The 21,894-nt window shown below is 44.0% G+C and overlaps 1 protein-coding gene across 3 annotated transcripts; it reads left to right on the forward strand.

The window, feature by feature from the left end:
• Positions 1-16,772, forward strand: card9 (caspase recruitment domain family, member 9). 3 transcript variants are annotated; one of them, XM_033618861.2, is made up of 14 exons: positions 1-131; positions 1,838-1,958; positions 2,129-2,198; positions 2,417-2,554; positions 4,381-4,499; positions 4,599-4,805; positions 4,934-5,017; positions 5,315-5,539; positions 7,774-7,899; positions 8,026-8,214; positions 8,294-8,351; positions 8,501-8,631; positions 15,389-15,447; positions 15,551-16,772. In XM_033618861.2, exons 2-14 carry the CDS (start codon positions 1,845-1,847, stop codon positions 15,642-15,644), a joined length of 1,614 nt encoding a protein of 537 aa, XP_033474752.1. In that variant the 5' UTR covers positions 1-131; positions 1,838-1,844; the 3' UTR covers positions 15,645-16,772. The 3 variants fall into 3 exon arrangements, with proteins under 3 accessions (XP_033474752.1, XP_078027248.1, XP_033474753.1); XM_033618862.2 differs by having other exon boundaries at positions 47-131; positions 1,845-1,958; XM_078171122.1 differs by lacking the exons at positions 15,389-15,447; positions 15,551-16,772 and having other exon boundaries at positions 8,479-8,616.
• Positions 16,773-21,894: the final 5,122 nt, after the last annotated feature.

The raw sequence follows: 21,894 nt of genomic DNA on the forward strand, positions 1-21,894 counted from the left end.
ATTCAGATCAGAGAGGGTGGAGCCAAAAACAGGAAGTGGCAGAAACCACTTCTTCCTCTGAAAACAGAAGAATAGACAACAGACGGAGGGACAGACGGAGGGACAGACGGAGGGACAGCAGAACGGTGAAGGTGTGTTCAAATTGTGTATTTAATGTGTAGTATTACTGTGTGCAGTGTGTGTACTGAGTATGTTGTAATTCTCAGTGTATGTTAGTGCTCTGTGTATTAATACTGGATGTGTACTCAGGTGGAGACAGTATGTATTGATACTCAGTGTGTATCAGTACTCAGTGTGTGTATTAGTACTCAGTGTGTGTATCAGTACTCAGTATGTGTATTAGTACTCAGTGTGTGTATCAGTACTCAGTGTGTGTATTAGTACTCAGTGTGTGTATCAGTACTCAGTGTGTGTATCAGTACTCAGTGTGTGTATCAGTACTCAGTATGTGTGTATCAGTACTCAGTGTGTGTATCAGTACTCACTGTGTGTGTATCAGTACTCAGTGTGTGTATCAGTACTCAGTGTGTGTATCAGTACTCAGTGTGTGTATTAGTACTCAGTGTGTGTATCAGTACTCAGTGTGTGTATTAGTACTCAGTGTGTGTATCAGTACTCAGTGTGTGTATCAGTACTCAGTGTGTGTATCAGTACTCAGTGTGTGTATTAGTACTCAGTGTGTGTATCAGTACTCAGTGTGTGTATTAGTACTCAGTGTGTGTATCAGTACTCAGTGTGTGTATTAGTACTCAGTGTGTGTATCAGTACTCAGTGTGTGTATTAGTACTCAGTGTGTGTATCAGTACTCAGTATGTGTGTATCAGTACTCAGTGTGTGTATCAGTACTCAGTGTGTGTATCAGTACTCAGTATGTGTGTATCAGTACTCAGTGTGTGTATCAGTACTCAGTGTGTGTATCAGTACTCAGTATGTGTGTATCAGTACTCAGTGTGTGTATCAGTACTCAGTGTGTGTATCAGTACTCAGTATGTGTGTATCAGTACTCAGTGTGTGTGTATCAGTACTCAGTGTGTGTATCAGTACTCAGTGTGTGTATTAGTACTCAGTGTGTGTATCAGTACTCAGTATGTGTGTATCAGTACTCAGTGTGTGTATCAGTACTCAGTGTGTGTGTATCAGTACTCGGTGTGTGTATCAGTACTCACTGTGTGTGTATCAGTACTCACTGTGTGTGTATCAGTACTCAGTGTGTGTATCAGTACTCACTGTGTGTGTATCAGTACTCAGTGTGTGTGTATCAGTGCTCAGTGTGTGTATCAGTACTCAATGTGTGTGTATCAGTACTCAGTGTGTGTGTATCAGTACTCAGTGTGTGTATCAGTACTCAATGTGTGTGTATCAGTGCTCAGTGTGTTAATCAGTACTCATTGTGTGTGTATCAGTACTCACTGTGTGTATTAGTACTCAGTGTGTGTATCAGTACTCAGTGTGTGTGTATCAGTACTCATTGTGTGTATTAGTACTCAGTGTGTGTATTAGTACTCAGTGTGTGTATCAGTACTCATTGTGTGTATCAGTACTCAGTGTGTGTGTATCAGTACTCAGTGTGTGTGTATCAGTACTCATTGTGTGTATTAGTACTCAGTGTGTGTGTATCAGTACTCATTGTGTGTATTAGTACTCAGTGTGTGTGTATCAGTACTCATTGTGTGTGTCAGTACTCAGTGTGTGTATCAGTACTCATTGTGTGTATTAGTACTCAGTGTGTGTATTAGTACTCAGTGTGTGTATCAGTACTCAGTGTGTGTGTATCAGTACTCAGTGTGTGTGTATCAGTACTCAGTGTGTGTGTATCAGTACTCATTGTGTGTATTAGTACACAGATGGAGGAGGTGTGTGAGGACGACCTCTGCTGGCTGCAGCTGGATGATTTCAGGATGCTCCTCATTAAAACCATCGACCCTTCAAGGATCACTCCTTACCTCCGACAGTGTCAGGTATTGCTCCTCCTGTTGCTGCACCTCCTCCTTCCTATAGGACTGTTTCTGCTTTGCACTCCTTATGCTCCTGTTGCTCCTCCTGCTCTCCCTCCTCCTCTCCCTCCTCCTCCTCCTCTCCCTCCTCCTCCTCCTCTTCATCCTCAGGTGTTGATTGGTTGTCCTGTCAGGTGCTTAGTGCGGAGGATGAGGAGCAGCTCTTCAACGACCCCGCCCTCGTCGTCAGGAGGAGAAAAGTCGGTAAGAAAAACGTCTCCATGGAAACAGATTTATTATGTACCACTGACAGCCAATCACACGGCTCGTATCAGTGATGTCACACAGATCAACTCGTGTCTTAGCCTGAACGCAGCCTGAGATCAGGTCCGAGTCAGTCAGGTCATGTTCTAGTCTCCCATGTTGTGCCTGTCACTGGGTCTCTGTGTCTGACTGACGCAGCTGACCTTTGACCTTCACAGGAGCCCTGCTGGACATCCTGCAGAGGACGGGGGTCAAAGGTCACACGGCTTTCCTGGAGAGTCTGGAGCTGGATTATCCTCAGCTGTACAGCCGCATCACCGGGAAGGAGCCCAACAAGACCTTCAGCATCCTCATCGGTGCGTTTACTTGTTTACCTGTGTGTTTATTTGTGTGTTTACTTGTTTACCTCTGTGTTTACTTGTTTACCTGTGTTTACTTGTTTATCTGTGTGTCCACCTGTGTGTTTACTTGTTTACCTGTGTGTCCACCTGTGTGTTTACTTGTTTACCTGTGTTTACTTGTTTACCTGTGTGTTTACTTGTTTACCTGTGTGTCTAACTGTGTGTTTACTTGTTTACTTGTGTTTGCTTGTTTACCTGTGTGTTTACTTGTTTACCTGTGTGTCCACCTGTGTGTTTACTTGTTTACTTGTGTTTACTTGTTTACCTGTGTGTTTATTTGTGTTTACTTGTGTTTACTTGTTAACCTGTGTGTTTACTTGTTTACCTGTGTGTCTACCTGTGTGTTTACTTGTTTACCTGTGTATTTATTTGTGTGTTTACTTGTTTACCTGTGTGTTTACTTGTTTACCTGTGTGTCTACCTGTGTGTTTACTTGTTTACCTGTGTTTACTTGTTTACCTGTGTGTTTACTTGTTTACCTGTGTGTTTACCTGTGTGTTTACTTGTTTACCTGTGTTTACTTGTTTACCTGTGTGTTTACCTGTGTGTTTACTTGTTTACATGTGTGTTTACTTTGTTTACTTGTTTACATGTGTGTTTACCTGTGTGTTTACTTGTTTACCTGTGTGTCTATCTGTGTGTTTACTTGTTTACTTGTGTTTACTTGTTTACCTGTGTGTTTATTTGTGTGTTTACTTGTTTACCTCTGTGTTTACTGGTTTACCTGTGTGTCTACCTGTATGTTTACTTGTTTACCTGTGTGTTTACCTGTGTGTTTACTTGTTTACCTGTGTTTACTTGTTTACCTCTGTGTTTACTTGTTTACCTGTGTTTACTTGTTTACCTGTGTGTCCACCTGTGTGTTTACTTGTTTACCTGTGTTTACTTGTTTACCTGTGTGTCCACCTGTGTGTTTACTTGTTTACCTGTGTTTACTTGTTAACCTGTGTGTTTATTTGTGGGTTTACTTGTTTATCTCTGTGTTTACTGCTTTACCTGTGTGTCTACCTGTGTGTTTACTTGTTTACCTGTGTGTTTACTTGTTTACCTGTGTGTTTACCTGTGTGTTTACTTGTTTACATGTGTGTTTACTTTGTTTACTTGTTTACCTGTGTGTTTACCTGTGTGTTTACTTGTTTACCTGTGTTTACTTGTTTACCTGTGTGTCTACCTGTGTGTTTACTTGTTTACCTGTGTATTTATTTGTGTGTTTACTTGTTTACCTGTGTGTTTACTTGTTTACCTGTGTGTTTACCTGTGTGTTTACTTGTTTACCTGTGTTTACTTGTTTACCTGTGTTTTTACTTGTTTACCTGTGTGTTTACCTGTTTTTACTTGTTTACCTGTGTTTACTTGTTTACCTGTGTGTTTACCTGTGTGTTTACTTGTTTACATGTGTGTTTACTTTGTTTACTTGTTTACATGTGTGTTTACCTGTGTGTTTACTTGTTTACCTGTGTGTCTATCTGTGTGTTTACTTGTTTACTTGTGTTTACTTGTTTACCTGTGTGTCTACCTGTGTGTTTACTTGTTTACCTGTGTGTTTACCTGTGTGTTTACTTGTTTACCTGTGTTTACTTGTTTACCTGTGTGTTTACTTGTTTACCTGTGTTTACTTGTTTACCTGTGTGTTTACTTGTCTACCTGTGTGTTTACCTGTGTGTTTACTTTGTTTACCTGTGTGTTTACTTGTTTACCTGTGTGTTTACTTTGTTTACTTGTGTGTTTACTTTGTTTACCTGTGTGTTCACCTGTATGTGTTGTGTAACGTGTGTCTCCAGACACGGCAGGTGAGTCCGGTCTGACTCAGTTCTTGATGTCGGAGCTGAGCCGCCTGCAGAGGGCGCTGCAGGACGAGAGGAGGCGTCGGCAGCAGGCGTGCTCCGTCGCTAAGGAACAGGTGGGTGGTTACTAAGGAAGCATCAGAGACGTACATGTTGTCAGTCTGTGGTGGTTTTAACCCATGTGTTTGGCGTGTTGCTGGCGGTGGGTGTGTCAGGAGGTGTGGTCTCGGCAGCAGCAGTTGAGGGACCGTGAGATGAGGAAGTTGACTGAGCGCGTGCAGAAGATCCGGGAGGAGCGCGAGCGTCTGAGCGACGAGGTCAAACAGCTGCGAGATCACAACTACAGTCTGATGGCCGACATCAACGCGCTGAACCAGGAGAAGAGCAACGCCCTGCTCGCCAACAGGGACCTGCAGATAGAGGTCAGCTGACACATGACCTCTGAGACCTGACCCGTTGACCCCTGTCCTTCTGGTTGACCTCTAACCTCTAATCTGTGTGTGTGTGTGTGTGGGTGTGTGTGTGTGTGTGTGTGTGTGTGCGCGCGCAGGTGGAGCGTCTGAAACACACGGTGCTGCGAGCTGAGAGTCAGACTCGTCTGCTGAGACGGCGAACACTGAGGCCGCTGCAGGAGGTAGCCACGCCCCCTCACATGTCACATGATCACCTGTGGCCCACTAACACTGTCTCACACTCAGAGGGTGGGGGGACGGAGCCAACATGGCCGCTCCTCTTTTATTTGTAATGATCATAGTTCTGACCCTCTGACTGTCAGTGTCGACACCTGCAGCAGGTGGAGGTGTGGGCGGAGCTTTAGATCGGACCAATCACAGTGTTTAGATTCAGTTCAATTAGCTTTATTGACAAGAACAAAGACATGTAATCACCATCGTACATGATCATCATGCTGACATTAGCCTGTGTGTCTCAGAGCAGGAGTCTGGCTCTGCCCTCCGAGACCTTCTTCCACCCCAACAGACTGGAGGAGCTGAAGGAGAAGGAGGAGAAACAGGAGGAGAAGAAGGAGGAGAAACAAGAGAAGAAGAAGGAGGAGAAGCAGCAGAAGGAGAGTCCAGCTCCTCCTCAGATGAACCTCCTGGCTTCAATGTTAAGACTGAGGAGAGACCTGCACCGAGCCGAGGAGCAGAGAGCCAGGGTGAGGAGGAGGAGGAGGAGGAGGAGGAGGAGGTGATGAATTAAAGTGACTCGTTAATGAAACTAAAACACGTCGAGTCAGACAAAAACCATCTGTCGTGTTTCACAGTAAAATCAGCAGAATAAAAGCTGCCGTCGTTCGGTTCTACAAACCACAGATATGTTACGTTTGTCCATCACTCTGTGGCAGATACATTTACACTTTGTTTTTATAACACTGTGGTTACCGTGGTTACCATGGTCACATTCAGGCACAGAAACACCTGGTCAAAGTTCAGAGAAGTTTGGGATTAAATACTCAGTTATCTTTGCTGTAAACGCAGCGACAGGTTGCTGAAAGTCACGTTTGGTCTCCAAACAACGCCTGTTGTGTTGTTTGGTCTCTGTGGTCGGCAGCTCAGCAGGCGTCTCTCCACCACCGCCGTCCACCTCCTGATGACACAGTCCCAACAGATGAACTCGTCATATACAGACAGTTTGTCTGTGGATCTCAGCGTCAGTCTCTGACATAGGCTCCTCCTGCGGCCGGACGAGGCACACTGAGCGGCGGCAGTTTGTGACGCTCTGAGCCACGTTCTAAACAGGGAGGAAGTCCCCACAGGGCGGGCGGAGGTGGAGGTGACACGACTCAGATATTATTTCCCAGCTTTCATTTTGTCCAGCAGAGACAGTATGGGACATTATTTGTCTTCTGGACTCCTGTTTCTGCAGCTCTGCTCCTCAACACACAGTAACAGTGTTTTACAGCAGAGACTGGAGGTTAAAAGCTGCAGCACTACGTCAGTCACATGACACGAGGCGGCTTGCTGTGAAACACATGGCGGTAAAAAGTTCAATGAAAAACGTCCACAAAACTCTCATCAGCGGTCAGAAAAACACAAACAGCTGCTGGCGTGACAGAAACAACACGCAGCAATGATTAAAACACAAACCGCTTCATTCAATGCAAAACAGCACTGTGAGAGACAGATGGAGCTACAGGAACTCAGGAGGGACAGAAGAGGTGATGTGCAGCAGGTTAATTTACACAGGAAACATTAAAAATAACTCAGAGATCAAACTACAAACACTCAACAGAAACTTTAAATAATAAAGCAACAGGAATGAATGAAGTGCACTTATAACTCTGTTACATTAGCATGTTACGCTAGTGACGTATGTCACCTGAGATTACGTTACGTTAGTTGCAACCTATGATGTTTTATCTAAACCTGACCACGAGCTTTTGTCACCTGAACTTCAGGAAATGAACCTAAAAACAAAGTGTTTTACTGACGCTGTAAGTTTATTTTGAAAAACACTGTAACAAGCAGAAACATTTCCTGCAAAAATTGAAGTTTATTTTGAAAAGATACATGACATGTAACATGCGTAACTTGACGCAGCGTCCAAAACAGGAAGTTACCTCACATGTAGGTCCATGATGGGATTTGACAGGTTGAGATGAGTCGACTCGTACACTACGTCACCTAAAGTCCAGTTCAGACCAAAGATTCACGATGAGACAAGTTGAAACAAACAACTAACTACTGTCAAGGCTCCGTTCTGCAAAGTTGTAAAAAGCTGGTGGTTGACAGGAAGTGACCACCGTGAGACGGCGTATCATCTCTAGTCAACAACTCTCTGTACTTCGTTCTGATTTGCAGCTTTTCAGACTTATTTTGTGGCTGATTATAATTTGTAGCTTCTTAAACTCTGAATGAGGATAGTGATAGTGAGATACTGGCTCCAGTGATGAAACAAAACCAGCATCAGATGGACTGTATTCATAATCAATACGCCACAATAATATAAATAACCAGCGCCAATTCATCAGTCAGTGAGAATGTGTGTGTGGGCGGGGCATAAGCACATACAGCCAGCAGCAGCAGCAGCGACCCACCGTCTGACACCGGCACACCGTGAGGACAGAAACAGAGGGCTCTGTGGGGACGGAGCACCTGCTGCAGCAAGCCAACACGCCGTCTGTGGTCATTTTGACTTGACCAGCTGACTTCACTACAAGCTGATTGGCTGTTGAAACAGGTGACGTGCTTTAAAACCAGCCGCCGGCCATTTGACCAGCTGAGTGTCAGGTGACACCATCAGCCGGCTTGAGTCCAGTTCACACCGCTGACACTTTTCTCTGTGACGTTCTAAAACAGTTTCGTCTCGTCAACAATCTTTGGTCTGAACTGGACTCTAGAAACATCGATGTGATTCATAGCAAACAAATGTGACTTCTGTTTGTTTCAGAGTCAGGAGGAGAAGGAGGAGTTGGAGCTGCTGTCCACTCAGTTGAAGGGAGACGCCAAGATGTATCGCCAACGAAACAAACAAACCCTTAGACAGCTGGAGGAGGTGATCAGGGAGAGGGACAAGGTGAGGAGGAGAAGGAGAGGAAGGAGGAAGGAGAGAAGGAAGAGAGGAGGATGATGTTCTAGAATAAATTACTATCAGTGATGATGATGATGATGATAATTTCAAGAGCGTGTCACGGTCCTCCAGGCGTTGGCATCACGGGCGGAGCATCAGGAGGAGGTGCGGCAGCTCTTGCAGGAGAAGGATCAGTACAGGGAGCAGGTCAGACAGCTCACTGAGCAATCTGATAGGCTGGAGCTCCTCCTGCTGAGGTCACAGGGGGAGGAGCTACAGCTGAGGACACGCCTCCGCAGACTCACCTGCAACACTCACCAGGTGAGGAGGAGGAAGGGGAGCTGATGAAGGTGATGATGATGAGGTGATGATGTAATGATGAAGGTTCTCTGTCTGTCAGTGTGAGAGGAGTGTGAGCAGCGATGAAGAGGAGGAGCCGACAGAGAAGGATACCAAAGGTGAGAGTCATGTGACCTGGTGTCACTTTAACTTGAGTCATGTGACTTGCCGTCATGTTATATTGAGTCATGTGACTTGCCGTCATGTTATATTGAGTCATGTGACTTCCTGTCATGTTATATTGAGTCATGTGACCTGGTGGTATCAGGGAGCAGTGAGGAGGTGCGCAGTGGGACGTCAGGGGAAAATGAGGAGGTGGCAGTGCTGCAGCAGCAGCAGGACTCTCCTGTAGGAGGAGCCACAGAGTCTGAGCAGAAGCCCTGCACTGCTGCATCATGGGTAAGTTACCTGAGGCATCTCTGATGCTCTCTGAGCTTTCTGTAACACCTATGAACTCAGTAATGATTAGCATCAGGGCTAACACCTGTTAGCATCTGTTCTGGTTTATGTGTGTTGAGGGGACTCTGACTCTGTAGGAGCAGAGGAGGGACCGTCCGTAAAGATTCACATATCACACATACTTCATCTAATTAATGACCTGCTCTGTGATTAATTCATCTAAATTAATCATTAATTTTTGCTGTTAAAGAGTTTAAAGTGTCGGCAGTGATGAATGTTGTTAGATGTGTTGTAGTGAAGCTGCTGGATGTTGGACACAGGTGTCCCCCTGTCCTCTACCACCCAAACTGTCTGCAGTGAGTGAGTTGGTCACAGGTAGACTGACTCAGTCTGAACACCTGGTCGAGGCTAACTGTTAGCATTAGCATCAGAGGCTGTGTTTGCTCAGACCTCTTTGTGTTGAGTTGATATTTCAGGCTGAAGTTCTCTGATGGTTCAAACAGAACCTTCAGACAACGCTTCTCCTATCAACAGTTCCATCTGGGTGTTCTTTTAAATGTAAATGTTACATTCACGGGTTCACGGGGCCGAACAGCGTCGTCTCGTCTGGATTTCACTAAGTTCTTCAAGGAGCTTGATAAAGTGGAGGTCAAGGCATTCATTAGTGGACCTCTTCCAAACATAGACAGGAAGATAAACAAGTTCAGCCGGCTGCTTCAGCTGAACACATGGCTGTCCAAAGAGTGTGCGCACAGAGGTTTGCACTACATTGAGAACTTTTATCTGTTCTGGAAACGAGAGGACCTGTTCAAGGGAAAGGGCCCACACCTGTGCAGAGGTGGGAGGAGAGTGCTGACGGAACACCTCCTCCACGCTCTGAGGCATCAAAATGGGCCAGGACAGGGTCCTGAGCGACCAGTGAGAGAAAAGAGGAATGAGAGAAGCATCTCTGTCGCAGAAGCCAGAGACCAAGCCAGTGTTTCAGCACCAGCTGCACCACAACAGCCTCCACCGCCCCCAGTGAAGGATTCAGGCCCGCCATCGGTTCCACCTCCCCCCGGGCCCTCATCACAGGCCTTGGACTCGTCTGTGACGGCCCCAGCAGAAGTTTCAGACCCGGCAGCACCCCCATCACCTCCTCTACCCACAGACCAGCCCTGGGCCCCCCCTGCCACATCTACCCCCTCTAGAGATTTGTCCCTCTCCTTTTCATCCCCACCTTCCCCCATGGGCCTTCCCAACCATCTTGAAAGCCTGATCAAATCAGGGATTAAGATGGTTCCCCTCACCCCTAATATAGCAAGGTCAAGACTTCTATCACCAACTATGCTGAACTCTTCCCCGTATAAAACTGTGCCCCTCAAGTCACACAGGAGCTTCAACTCTCCTGCTTCACAAACTAAAGCTCCCTCAGCTCCTCCCCCTCGGTTTTCATCTGGTCCATCACCCAAACTTCCCCCTGCTCGTCCTCCCCTGCCTGCCCCCAGAGCTGGTATCCCTAAGAGCTAGGATGCACAGGGCCTCTGCTGTCCCAGGACTTACAGCCATGATAAAGGTAATATCAAGCTGGGCCCTGTGAGACAATATTCTCCCCTAGTGCTATATCTACAGCCACACCACATAGACCAGATTACAGAAGGACAATAAGACTGTCCAATCAGAGAAATTTAATCCATATCCCTTGTAAGAAGATAATGTCCAGTCCTACTGAAACTAATCTGAAACTTGCTGTGCTTAATGTCAGATCCTTGTCTAACAAATCATTTTTAATTAATAATTTGATCTCTTTGTATAATCTTGATTTTATGTTTTTAACTGAAACATGGCTTGACAAAAACACAGGTAATGCTGTTCTAACGGAATCAGCTCCACCCAACTACAAATTTGAATCTGAAACACGAGAAAACAAAAAGGGTGGAGGTGTCTGTGCAGTATTTAGAGATCATATGGTTATGCACAGGTTGTCATTTGGAGTGTTTTCATCATTTGAGTATGTATCCTTTAAAATGGAGCTAAAACAATCTCCGTCCATACTCTGTGTAGTTATATACAAGCCTCCCCAGCACCGTCAAAGTTTTATTGATGATTTTACCAGGATGCTTTCAATTGTATGCACAGACTTTGATGGTTTGGTCATTACAGGTGATTTTAATGTACATGTGGATATTGTCTGTGACAGAAATGCTAAAGAGCTCAGTGCTGTCCTTGAAACCTTTGGCCTGACTCAGCATGTGTGTGAGCCCACCCACAGCAGAGCGCAGCACACTCTGGACCTGCTCATTACAAAGGGGGTTAATATTTCAAACGTCAATGTGGTTGATGCTGCTCTGTCTGATCATTTCTGTGTCTTCTTTGACCTGTCTGTTTCTCCCAAACCACCGGCTGGTCCTGCAGTTGTTCGGAGGAGACACATAAATAACAGCACAGGTGCTCTGTTCATGGAAATGATAAACTTTGAAAATGCCTCATGTTCTAATGTTGATGATTTGTTGAACTCTGTTACTTCGAGTGTTTTGAATGTTCTGGACACCATTGCCCCTGTGAAGGTTAAAATGGTTAAAAATAAGCAGAAGGCGCCATGGAGGAATGACGACTTGGTCAGGGCACAGAAAAGGGAGTGCCGGAGGGCTGAGTGCAAATGGCGCAAGTCAAAGCTTCATGTTCATTATGAAATTTATAAAGAAAAGTTGTACGTGTTCAACCGGATCTTACGTAGAACAAGGGAGAGGTACTTTTCTGAAATTATTGGAAACTGCAGTAACAACTCGCGTGTCTTATTTGCAACAGTGAACAGATTAACAAACCCTCCAGCTCAACTGCCGCTGGAACTGATCTCCACATCTAAGTGTAATGAGTTTGCAGTATTCTTTTGCGACAAGGTTCAGACCATTAAAAATGCCATCAATTCCACAACACCAATAACAACCCTGCAGCCACTTAGAGCTGACTCATTTTGCACCTGTAACTGACAAAACTGTCCAAGAGATCATCACCAGTCTGAGTTCATCTACATGCTGCCTCGATGTGTTACCCACTAGATTTCTAAAGTCCGTGCTGAGCAGTTTGTTACCACCACTCGCTCATATAGTTAACATGTCACTACAATCTGGAACATTCCCAAAGGCCTTGAAAACTGCGGTCATAAAGCCTCTCCTAAAGAAGAGCAGTCTCAATGCCACAGTACTGAACAACTACCGGCCCATTTCAAATCTGCCGTTTTTAGGCAAAGTCCTTGCGAAAGTTGTTTACCAACAGCTTACTGACTTTCTCCTAATGAACAACTCCTTTGATGTTTTCCAGTCAGGTTTTAGACCCCATCACAGCACTGAGACCGCTCTTATTAAGGTGACAAATGACATCCGCCTGAACACTGACACAGGCAAAGTCTCAGTTTTAGTCCTGCTAGATCTGAGTGCTGCTTTTGACACTGTCGATCATGAGATCCTTTCACAGAGACTAGAGGACTGGGTGGGCATCTCTGGCACTGCCCTAAATTGGTTGAAGTCCTATCTAGAAGACAGGAAGTACTTTGTTGAAATTGGTAACTGTGTCTCAGACCACATGGCCTTGACCTGTGGGGTGCCCCAAGGGTCAATCCTGGGACCCCTTCTGTTCAATCTCTACATGCTGCCTTGAGGCCAGTTAATACAAAGTAATAATGTGTCCTACCACAGTTATGCAGACGACACTCAGATCTATGTCTCACTGACAGCAGGTGAATATGGACCAGTGGATTCACTCTGTCACTGCATCCAACAGGTCAGTGTGTGGATGCAAAACAACTTTCTCCAGCTAAATTCAGATAAGACTGAAGTCATCGTATTTGGTCCACAGAAACAAAGAGAAAGTGTCAGCAGTCACCTCCAGTCTCTCTCTCTAAAACCTACAAATCAGGTTAGAAATCTCGGGGTAATAATGGACTCAGACTTGAACTTTAACAGCCACATCAAATCAATAACATCAGCAGCTTTTTACCATCTAAAAAACATTGCCAAATCAAAGGTATAGTGTCTAAACCTGACTTGGAGAGACTTATCCATGCATTTGTCTCTAGTGGGTTAGACTACTGTAACGGCCTGCTCACTGGCCTCTCCAAACGGGCTGTAAGACAGCTGCAGTACATCCAGAATGCTGCTGCTCGGGTCCTGACCAGAACCAGGAGGTACGAGCACATTAGTCCTGTGCTCAGGTCTCTACACTGGCTTCCTGTGGCTCAGAGAATAGACTTTAAAGCAGCTCTGCTTGTGTACAAGTCTCTCCACGGCCTAGCACCAAAGTACATCTCTGACATGTTAGTGCCATATGAACCATCTCGGACTCTGAGGACCTCAGGGACCGGCCTCCTGCTGGTGCCCAGAGTCAGGACTAAACATGGGGAATCAGGATTCCAGTTTTATGCAGCTAAAATCTGGAACAGTCTTTCTGAAGATGTGAGACAGGCCTCTACTCTGACAATGTTCAAATTTAGGCTCAAAACAGCTCTATTTCACTGTGCATATGACTGAAAGGATCTTATCTGCACTCTTCTCTTTTAAAGTTCATTTTATGATGATTATTTATGTTTTTATTTTGTATTGTGATTTTAATGCATTTTCTTGTTCTGAAAAGCACTTTGAATTACTTTGTGTACGAATTGTGCTCTACAAATAAACTTGCCTTGCCTTACAAATATATATATATATATATATATATATATATATATATGTGTGTATATGTATATATATATGTATATGTATATATGTGTATGTACAGTACAGGCCAAAAGTTTGGACACACCTTCTCATTCAATGCGTTTTCTTTATTTTCATGACTATTTACATTGTAGATTCTCACTGAAGGCATCAAAACTATGAATGAACACATGTGGAGTTATGTACTTAACAAAAAAGGTGAAATAACTGAAAACATGTTTTATATTCTAGTTTCTTCAAAATAGCCACCCTTTGCTCTGATTACTGCTTTGCACACTCTTGGCATTCTCTCCATGAGCTTCAAGAGGTAGTCACCTGAAATGGTTTTCCAACAGTCTTGAAGGAGTTCCCAGAGGTGTTTAGCACTTGTTGGCCCCTTTGCCTTCACTCTGCGGTCCAGCTCACCCCAAACCATCTGGATTGGGTTCAGGTCCGGTGACTGTGGAGGCCAGGTCATCTGCCGCAGCACTCCATCACTCTCCTTCTTGGTCAAATAGCCCTTACACAGCCTGGAGGTGTGTTTGGGGTCATTGTCCTGTTGAAAAATAAATGATCGTCCAACTAAACGCAAACCGGATGGGATGGCATGTCGCTGCGGGATGCTGTGGTAGCCATGCTGGTTCAGTGTGCCTTCAATTTTGAATAAATCCCCAACAGTGTCACCAGCAAAACACCCCCACACCATCACACCTCCTCCTCCATGCTTCACAGTGGGAACCAGGCATGTGGAATCCATCCGTTCACCTTTTCTGCGTCTCACAAAGACACGGCGGTTGGAACCAAAGATCTCAAATTTGGACTCATCAGACCAAAGCACAGATTTCCACTGGTCTAATGTCCATTCCTTGTGTTTCTTGGCCCAAACAAATCTCTTCTGCTTGTTGCCTCTCCTTAGCAGTGGTTTCCTAGCAGCTATTTGACCATGAAGGCCTGATTGGCGCAGTCTCCTCTTAACAGTTGTTCTAGAGATGGGTCTGCTGCTAGAACTCTGTGTGGCATTCATCTGGTCTCTGATCTGAGCTGCTGTTAACTTGCCATTTCTGAGGCTGGTGACTCGGATGAACTTATCCTCAGAAGCAGAGGTGACTCTTGGTCTTCCTTTCCTGGGTCGGTCCTCATGTGTGCCAGTTTGGTTGTAGCGCTTGATGGTTTTTGTGACTCCACTTGGGGACACATTTAAAGTTTTTGCAATTTTCCGGACTGACTGACCTTCATTTCTTAAAGTAATGATGGCCACTCGTTTTTCTTTAGTTAGCTGATTGGTTCTTGCCATAATATGAATTTTAACAGTTGTCCAATAGGGCTGTCGGCTGTGTATTAACCTGACTTCTGCACAACACAACTGATGGTCCCAACCCCATTGATAAAGCAAGAAATTCCACTAATTAACCCTGATAAGGCACACCTGTGAAGTGGAAACCATTTCAGGTGACTACCTCTTGAAGCTCATGGAGAGAATGCCAAGAGTGTGCAAAGCAGTAATCAGAGCAAAGGGTGTCTATTTTGAAGAAACTAGAATATAAAACATGTTTTCAGTTATTTCACCTTTTTTTGTTAAGTACATAACTCCACATGTGTTCATTCATAGTTTTGATGCCTTCAGTGAGAATCTACAATGTAAATAGTCATGAAAATAAAGAAAACGCATTGAATGAGAAGGTGTGTCCAAACTTTTGGCCTGTACTGTGTATATATATATATATCATAAAACTTCTAATCCCTGAACTCAACAGGCATGTATTTGAGACAGATCTTTAATTCCTTTCACACAACATGTTGCTCAGCAAAGATCAGGAGATACAGTCACACTGTTGATTTAAAACCAGTCTGAATATTTCTGTATAAAAATTAGGCTTCAGATAATAAATCGGTTACGAATCATTGATTTGATCGAACTCTGTCAGACAGAGCATCAGAGACAGAACCCTACTTTATCCTGTTAAAACACTTCTGATAGAGACAGGCCTTTATTTGTCTAAATGTGTATCCACACTAGGCTGAACTGAACAATGAAATGTCTGTGTGTCTGTCTGTCTCTCTCTCTCTCTCTCTCTGTCTGTCTCCAGGACGAGGAGACAGATGGCAGTCAGATGCCCAGAAGTCGACCAAACTTCTTCTATCGCAGGTTGAGATCAGACACATTAAAACTGGATATAAAATATTTCTTCATTTGTCCGTCTGTCCATCCGTCCATCTCTCTGAGCTTGTTCTTGTTTCCATGACAACAGGAAGCGAGCCCTCAGGTCGAAGCTCACCTCTAAGGAGTACCCAGCTGGTAACCTTGACGACAGCAGCGTCAGTGACATCACAGACTCTGACTGAAAACAAAGAGTCTCAGAAACACTTTTTATTTCTGCTGTTTGACTTTAGAAACATTTGTTTGGTTTATTTCAGTCTGATTCTGTGTTTTTACTTTTCATCAGTGTGTCTGTGTAACAGTGACGTCAGCTGTCACATCAAACTTTAATATTTGTTCTTTAACATCGAGCTCAAGTTTCTGACAGGGAAAGACAAAACAGATGAAAAGTTTCTACATATAAAAAATTTAAAAAAAAAAAATGCTCCTGGTTGAATCATCAGTGATTTACCGTCATATTTTTGACTTAGTAAAAATTTTGATTTATTTGATAATTTTGATCATTTAAGGAAAAAATTTTTAAATTTTAACAAGAAGTATTTTCATAGTTAGTCATTCATAACATTTAATCAGTGTTTGATTCTGTTGAACTGAATCAGAGGACGTCACAGCACGACCAGGATGTTTCTCTTTTATTAAAAATATTACATGAAGATTAATCTGAGCAGCACTTAGAAAAACAATGCCATGAAAACAAGAAACAAAAATAAAATAAAGGTTTTGTTTTTTTTGTCTTTGAAAATTCGTGTTTTGACTTCTGCTCCGCCCCCCTTCCTGATGGCTGCTCGAGCTGCCAACCTCACGGACTATAAACCCATATTGAACAACTAATTAGGGTCCTGGCAGGACACTAATGTAATCCTAGGTATTCTTCTTCTTCTTCTTCTTCTTCTTCCGAGGAAATCATACTTCCCATGGGTGAAAACTCACCAAACTTTGCACAAAGGTCCAGTCTCATGCCAGATATCCTCAGCTGTAAACTCAAGCCAATAGTCCTGATGGTGGCGCTACAGCAAGCGTCTAAAGTTCAAAACTTTCCTACACAACAGTGAATGGCTTACTCAATTTGTGAAGCCACTGTTGAGGTGCTACTTGCCAATTAACTCAGAGCGGTAGATGACCGTCTTAGGTTCCAGAGGTTGCAGATTCAAGCCTCAACTGGTGCAGAATCCACATTGTAATGTAAACATCTTCTTGTGCTCCAGCTTATTGCTTAAAATTGCCTGAGTGTGACTGATCACTGTGCAGCATCTTCAAGTCTTTTTTCTGCTAGAAAATCTGCCTTCTCATGCTTGAAAATAAACCAAACTTTGCACAAAGATCCAGTGTCAATACTTCAGTGTGAAACCATCTGAGGCTTCTCACTTTGCACATAGCTCAACTAGTTAAACATCAGTTTTTCACTTATGGAGCAAATCAATCATTGTTACAAACAAATTACCAACATCTCCATGCTGTCTAGATGCAATATGTGTATTTTCAGATTCTTGTTTTGATAACTGAATTTTTTACAGTGGTTTGAAATCTGCTTTTCCATGCATGGACGGCTGCTAAACCTGCACGTCTGGCTTAGTCAGTTTGTGAAGCTACACATGAACTGTCACTGACTAATTAGCTCAGTGAGATAGAAATTGATTCTTAGTCTCAGAGGTTGTGAGTTCAAGCCTCAGCTGATGCAAAAGGCAGATTGTGTTGCTAAATTCCTAAATGTCTTCCAATTCTTCTGCTTGTTGCTCAGAATTGCCTAAAAATGCCCGGACCCGACCCATCACTGCACAGCAGCTATAATTAACGGTAGTTTTTGAAAAAGAACAGAAGGACAGTTTGCCTATACTGACACAGCACTAAAAATGAACCAAAGAAGTCGCAACAAGAACGAGAGTGCAACCGCATTGGAAGCTAGCTTGACCGCAGCTAATGAGAAAACAGGTGCTGCCAGCGACATGATGGCCGAAGTCCTGGCTGAGATGAAAGGAATGAGAAAGGACCTGACGGAATGCTTAGACAAAATTGAACACTCACTAAAAGGGGTGAAGGAGCAAATACGAGGCTGTGAAAACAGACTGGACGAGGCCGAGCAAAGACTGAGCAACACGGAGGATAACGTTGCGCGAGCGAGGCTGCTGGCCTATATGATGCAGAAACAACGCTGTTTAGAAGCGCACTGTGAAGACATTGAAAACCGCTGGAGGAGGTCAAACCTACGGATTTACAGAGTGAAAGAAGGCACTGAGGGTGGTGAGAATATGCTCGGCTTCACAGCAAGATTACTGAAAGTAGCACTCAAACTACCCAAAGATGACAACCTCGGCATCGAGCGCGCACCTACAACCAACAAACCCCAATATCTGCAGATCAATTGTGGTGAAATTTCTTCACTTCCAGACAAAGCAACGGATCCTGTACAAAGGCTGGAATACAAAAGACTTACAGTTTGAAGGGAGTCGTATCACTCTGGATCATGACTACTCCACCGCCCTGCAGCATCGGCACAGGGAATACAGAGAGATCAAACGCCAGCTGAAGGAGCGCAAGATCAAGTTCAGGTCTTCTTACCCGGCGGTGTTGAGAGTCACTTTGGATGACAGGAAAAGAGCTTCAACTCTGCTTGGGAGGCGGCAAACCAACTGAAGCACCTGGGCATCACTGCAAGATTGTCGGAAGCTGAACTTATGGAGAAAGAGTTGCACCAGCGGGGATGGACGGTCCCGCTCCGTCCCGGGGGAGCAGCTCACACGCACATTGGTGAGAGGTATTGAATCGCTCTCTAATTGACTAACTGTAGCGGAGGTGCGGAGATGAGAAGAGCATCAGACATAAAGTAAGTTCACGTGTAACGTAAAAGTGGGGGCATGGAACCTATTACATTCAGTACGTTTACATGCACAGTTTAATTCCACTTTTAATCGGAATGAAAGGCCATTCCGATTGAAAGTGGTCATGTAAACGGTCATTCTGATTGAAAATTAAATCCGATTAAAGGGGGTGGTTTATTCCGTTCGTCATTCCGAATGAAAGAATTTTGTGTGCATGTATACACTCATTCCTCTTTAAGTTCATTCTGGTCTTTCTGCACATGCTCGTTTCCTTGCCCTTCTGGCGCAGTGACGTATATAGCGCGCATAGCAACGGGCTGAGATAGAGCAGTCGGAATCGTTGCACTCACCGGTTTCCATTCGCCACAGCACGGTCTTCTATCTCCCTTCTTCGACCTTCTACCTCCCTTCTCCTCCTCAACAGACGAAGCATTAGCAGAACAAGGTTGTTGTCGTACTGCTGCTTCAAGAATATAAGCAAAACAAGCCCGAAAAAGGCACTAAGAACGGCGTCGTCAAGCATCTTGTTATCCGGAGCGAGGACTACAGTGTTTTCTTCCGATAAACGTAAACACGTAACATCCGCCCCGCCCCCTATCCAATCAGAAACGTTCCCTGACCCAAACCTTGCACAGACCTGAATAAAGGCGATTGAACTGATCTCTGTGTAAACCCTCATTCGGAATGAATATTTCTCATGTAAACTACCTGGAAAGACTTTAATTCTGAATGATTTCATTCAGATTTATTTCATTCCGAATGAGAAGCCATCATGTAACCGTAGCCAATGACACTGTTTTACAAACTTCTATATCATGGCTCTTAGTGAAACCACTGAAGCATATGGTAATGAAAGAATGGGTGGTCCGGGGATATTTAAGGGGAATGAAACGCAAGGAATTCTCATTAACATCTTAAGAAAGTTGTGTGACTGTCTTAACACAGGACAGTCTCAGGCCCAGACATCTAGATGTTCTGGACATTCCTTTATTCTGTCACCACTCTGAGTATCTGTACGAGTGATAACAGCCCACATGTAGTAACTTTGGGTGGCTGGCAGAGTAGGCTCACTGGACAATGGGCCACTAAGATGGAAGTTACTGTATTCCTTTTCATAGCTATGTACATAGTTCTGTTCTCTTATTATTGTTACATGTTCCATACACACCATAGGAAAAGATGTTTACTAATGGCAGCCGCGGTGCTCCCGGTCACAATATTTTGTCTGAAAAGCGTTAAAAGGTACATGACATACTCAGTCCTACAGATGGTAGTAAAGCCCCACTGGTGGGCATTGACACCAGCTGTCCAAGATGTTGGGCTGTAGGGTGGTTATATATAATGTGAAGGGTTTGCACAGCCCCCAAAGAAGAAGGAAAATATTGCATCAGCTGAAACAGATGAATTGTAGTATCGCTTACCTTCAAGAAACACATTTGTCTGATGCTGAACACAAGAAATTAAATAAATCATGGGCCTCACAGGTTTTTTACTCCTCATAAATCTGGTCGCAGAAGGGGTGTAGCAACTTTGACACACAGATCAGTACAATTCTGTATTGACTCTTCATTTCAGGACAAAGAGGGACGTTATGTTTTGATTTATGGTACGATAAATGGAGTCTGGGTGTCAATGTTAAATGTCTGTGCCCCAAATGACAATAGCCCACAATTTATGAAAAACATATTTGACTTAGTACTTGACAAGGTACAAGGCATGTTACTAGCTGGAGGAGAGATTTCAATTGTGTGCTAAATCCATTTCTAGATAAAAGTACGAATTCAAACATTCAACCAACAACAATGAGTAGGGCCCTTAAAAATTGTTGCGAAGAATTTGGCCTCCTAGATGTCTGGAGATATAAAAACCCAAGGGATCGAGATTATACATTGTTCTCCCACCCTCACTCCACATACTCCAGGATTGATTATTTTTTTATGCCTAGTAATGAATCATTTGGGGCGGTAGACTTGCACACCAAGTTACCAAGTGTGCAAGTTACTCCTGTCTGACCCTGATGAAGACCTACAGTACAGGCCAAAAGTTTGGACACACCTTCTCATTCAATGCGTTTTCTTTATTTTCATGACTATTTACATTGTAGATTCTCACTGAAGGCATCAAAACTATGAATGAACACATGTGGAGTTATGTACTTAACAAAAAAAGGTGAAATAACTGAAAACATGTTTTATATTCTAGTTTCTTCAAAATAGCCACCCTTTGCTCTGATTACTGCTTTGCACACTCTTGGCATTCTCTCCATGAGCTTCAAGAGGTAGTCACCTGAAATGGTTTCCACTTCACAGGTGTGCCTTATCAGGGTTAATTAGTGGAATTTCTTGCTTTATCAATGGGGTTGGGACCATCAGTTGTGTTGTGCAGAAGTCAGGTTAATACACAGCCGACAGCCCTATTGGACAACTGTTAAAATTCATATTATGGCAAGAACCAATCAGCTAACTAAAGAAAAACCAGTGGCCATCATTACTTTAAGAAATGAAGGTCAGTCAGTCCGGAAAATTGCAAAAACTTTAAATGTGTCCCCAAGTGGAGTCGCAAAAACCATCAAGCGCTACAACCAAACTGGCACACATGAGGACCGACCCAGGAAAGGAAGACCAAGAGTCACCTCTGCTTCTGAGGATAAGTTCATCCGAGTCACCAGCCTCAGAAATCGCAAGTTAACAGCAGCTCAGATCAGAGACCAGATGAATGCCACACAGAGTTCTAGCAGCAGACCCATCTCTAGAACATCTGTTAAGAGGAGACTGCGCCAATCAGGCCTTCATGGTCAAATAGCTGCTAGGAAACCACTGCTAAGGAGAGGCAACAAGCAGAAGAGATTTGTTTGGGCCAAGAAACACAAGGAATGGACATTAGACCAGTGGAAATCTGTGCTTTGGTCTGATGAGTCCAAATTTGAGATCTTTGGTTCCAACCGCCGTGTCTTTGTGAGACGCAGAAAAGGTGAACGGATGGATTCCACATGCCTGGTTCCCACTGTGAAGCATGGAGGAGGAGGTGTGATGGTGTGGGGGTGTTTTGCTGGTGACACTGTTGGGGATTTATTAAAAATTGAAGGCACACTGAACCAGCATGGCTACCACAGCATCCTGCAGCGACATGCCATCCCATCCGGTTTGCGTTTAGTTGGACGATCATTTATTTTTCAACAGGACAATGACCCCAAACACACCTCCAGGCTGTGTAAGGGCTATTTGACCAAGAAGGAGAGTGATGGAGTGCTGCGGCAGATGACCTGGCCTCCACAGTCACCGGACCTGAACCCAATCCAGATGGTTTGGGGTGAGCTGGACCGCAGAGTGAAGGCAAAGGGGCCAACAAGTGCTAAACACCTCTGGGAACTCCTTCAAGACTGTTGGAAAACCATTTCAGGTGACTACCTCTTGAAGCTCATGGAGAGAATGCCAAGAGTGTGCAAAGCAGTAATCAGAGCAAAGGGTGGCTATTTTGAAGAAACTAGAATATAAAACATGTTTTCAGTTATTTCACCTTTTTTTGTTAAGTACATAACTCCACATGTGTTCATTCATAGTTTTGATGCCTTCAGTGAGAATCTACAATGTAAATAGTCATGAAAATAAAGAAAACGCAT

This window comes from Epinephelus lanceolatus, chromosome 9 (genome assembly GCF_041903045.1).
Source record: "Epinephelus lanceolatus isolate andai-2023 chromosome 9, ASM4190304v1, whole genome shotgun sequence".
Taxonomy (NCBI): Eukaryota; Metazoa; Chordata; class Actinopteri; order Perciformes; family Serranidae; genus Epinephelus; species Epinephelus lanceolatus.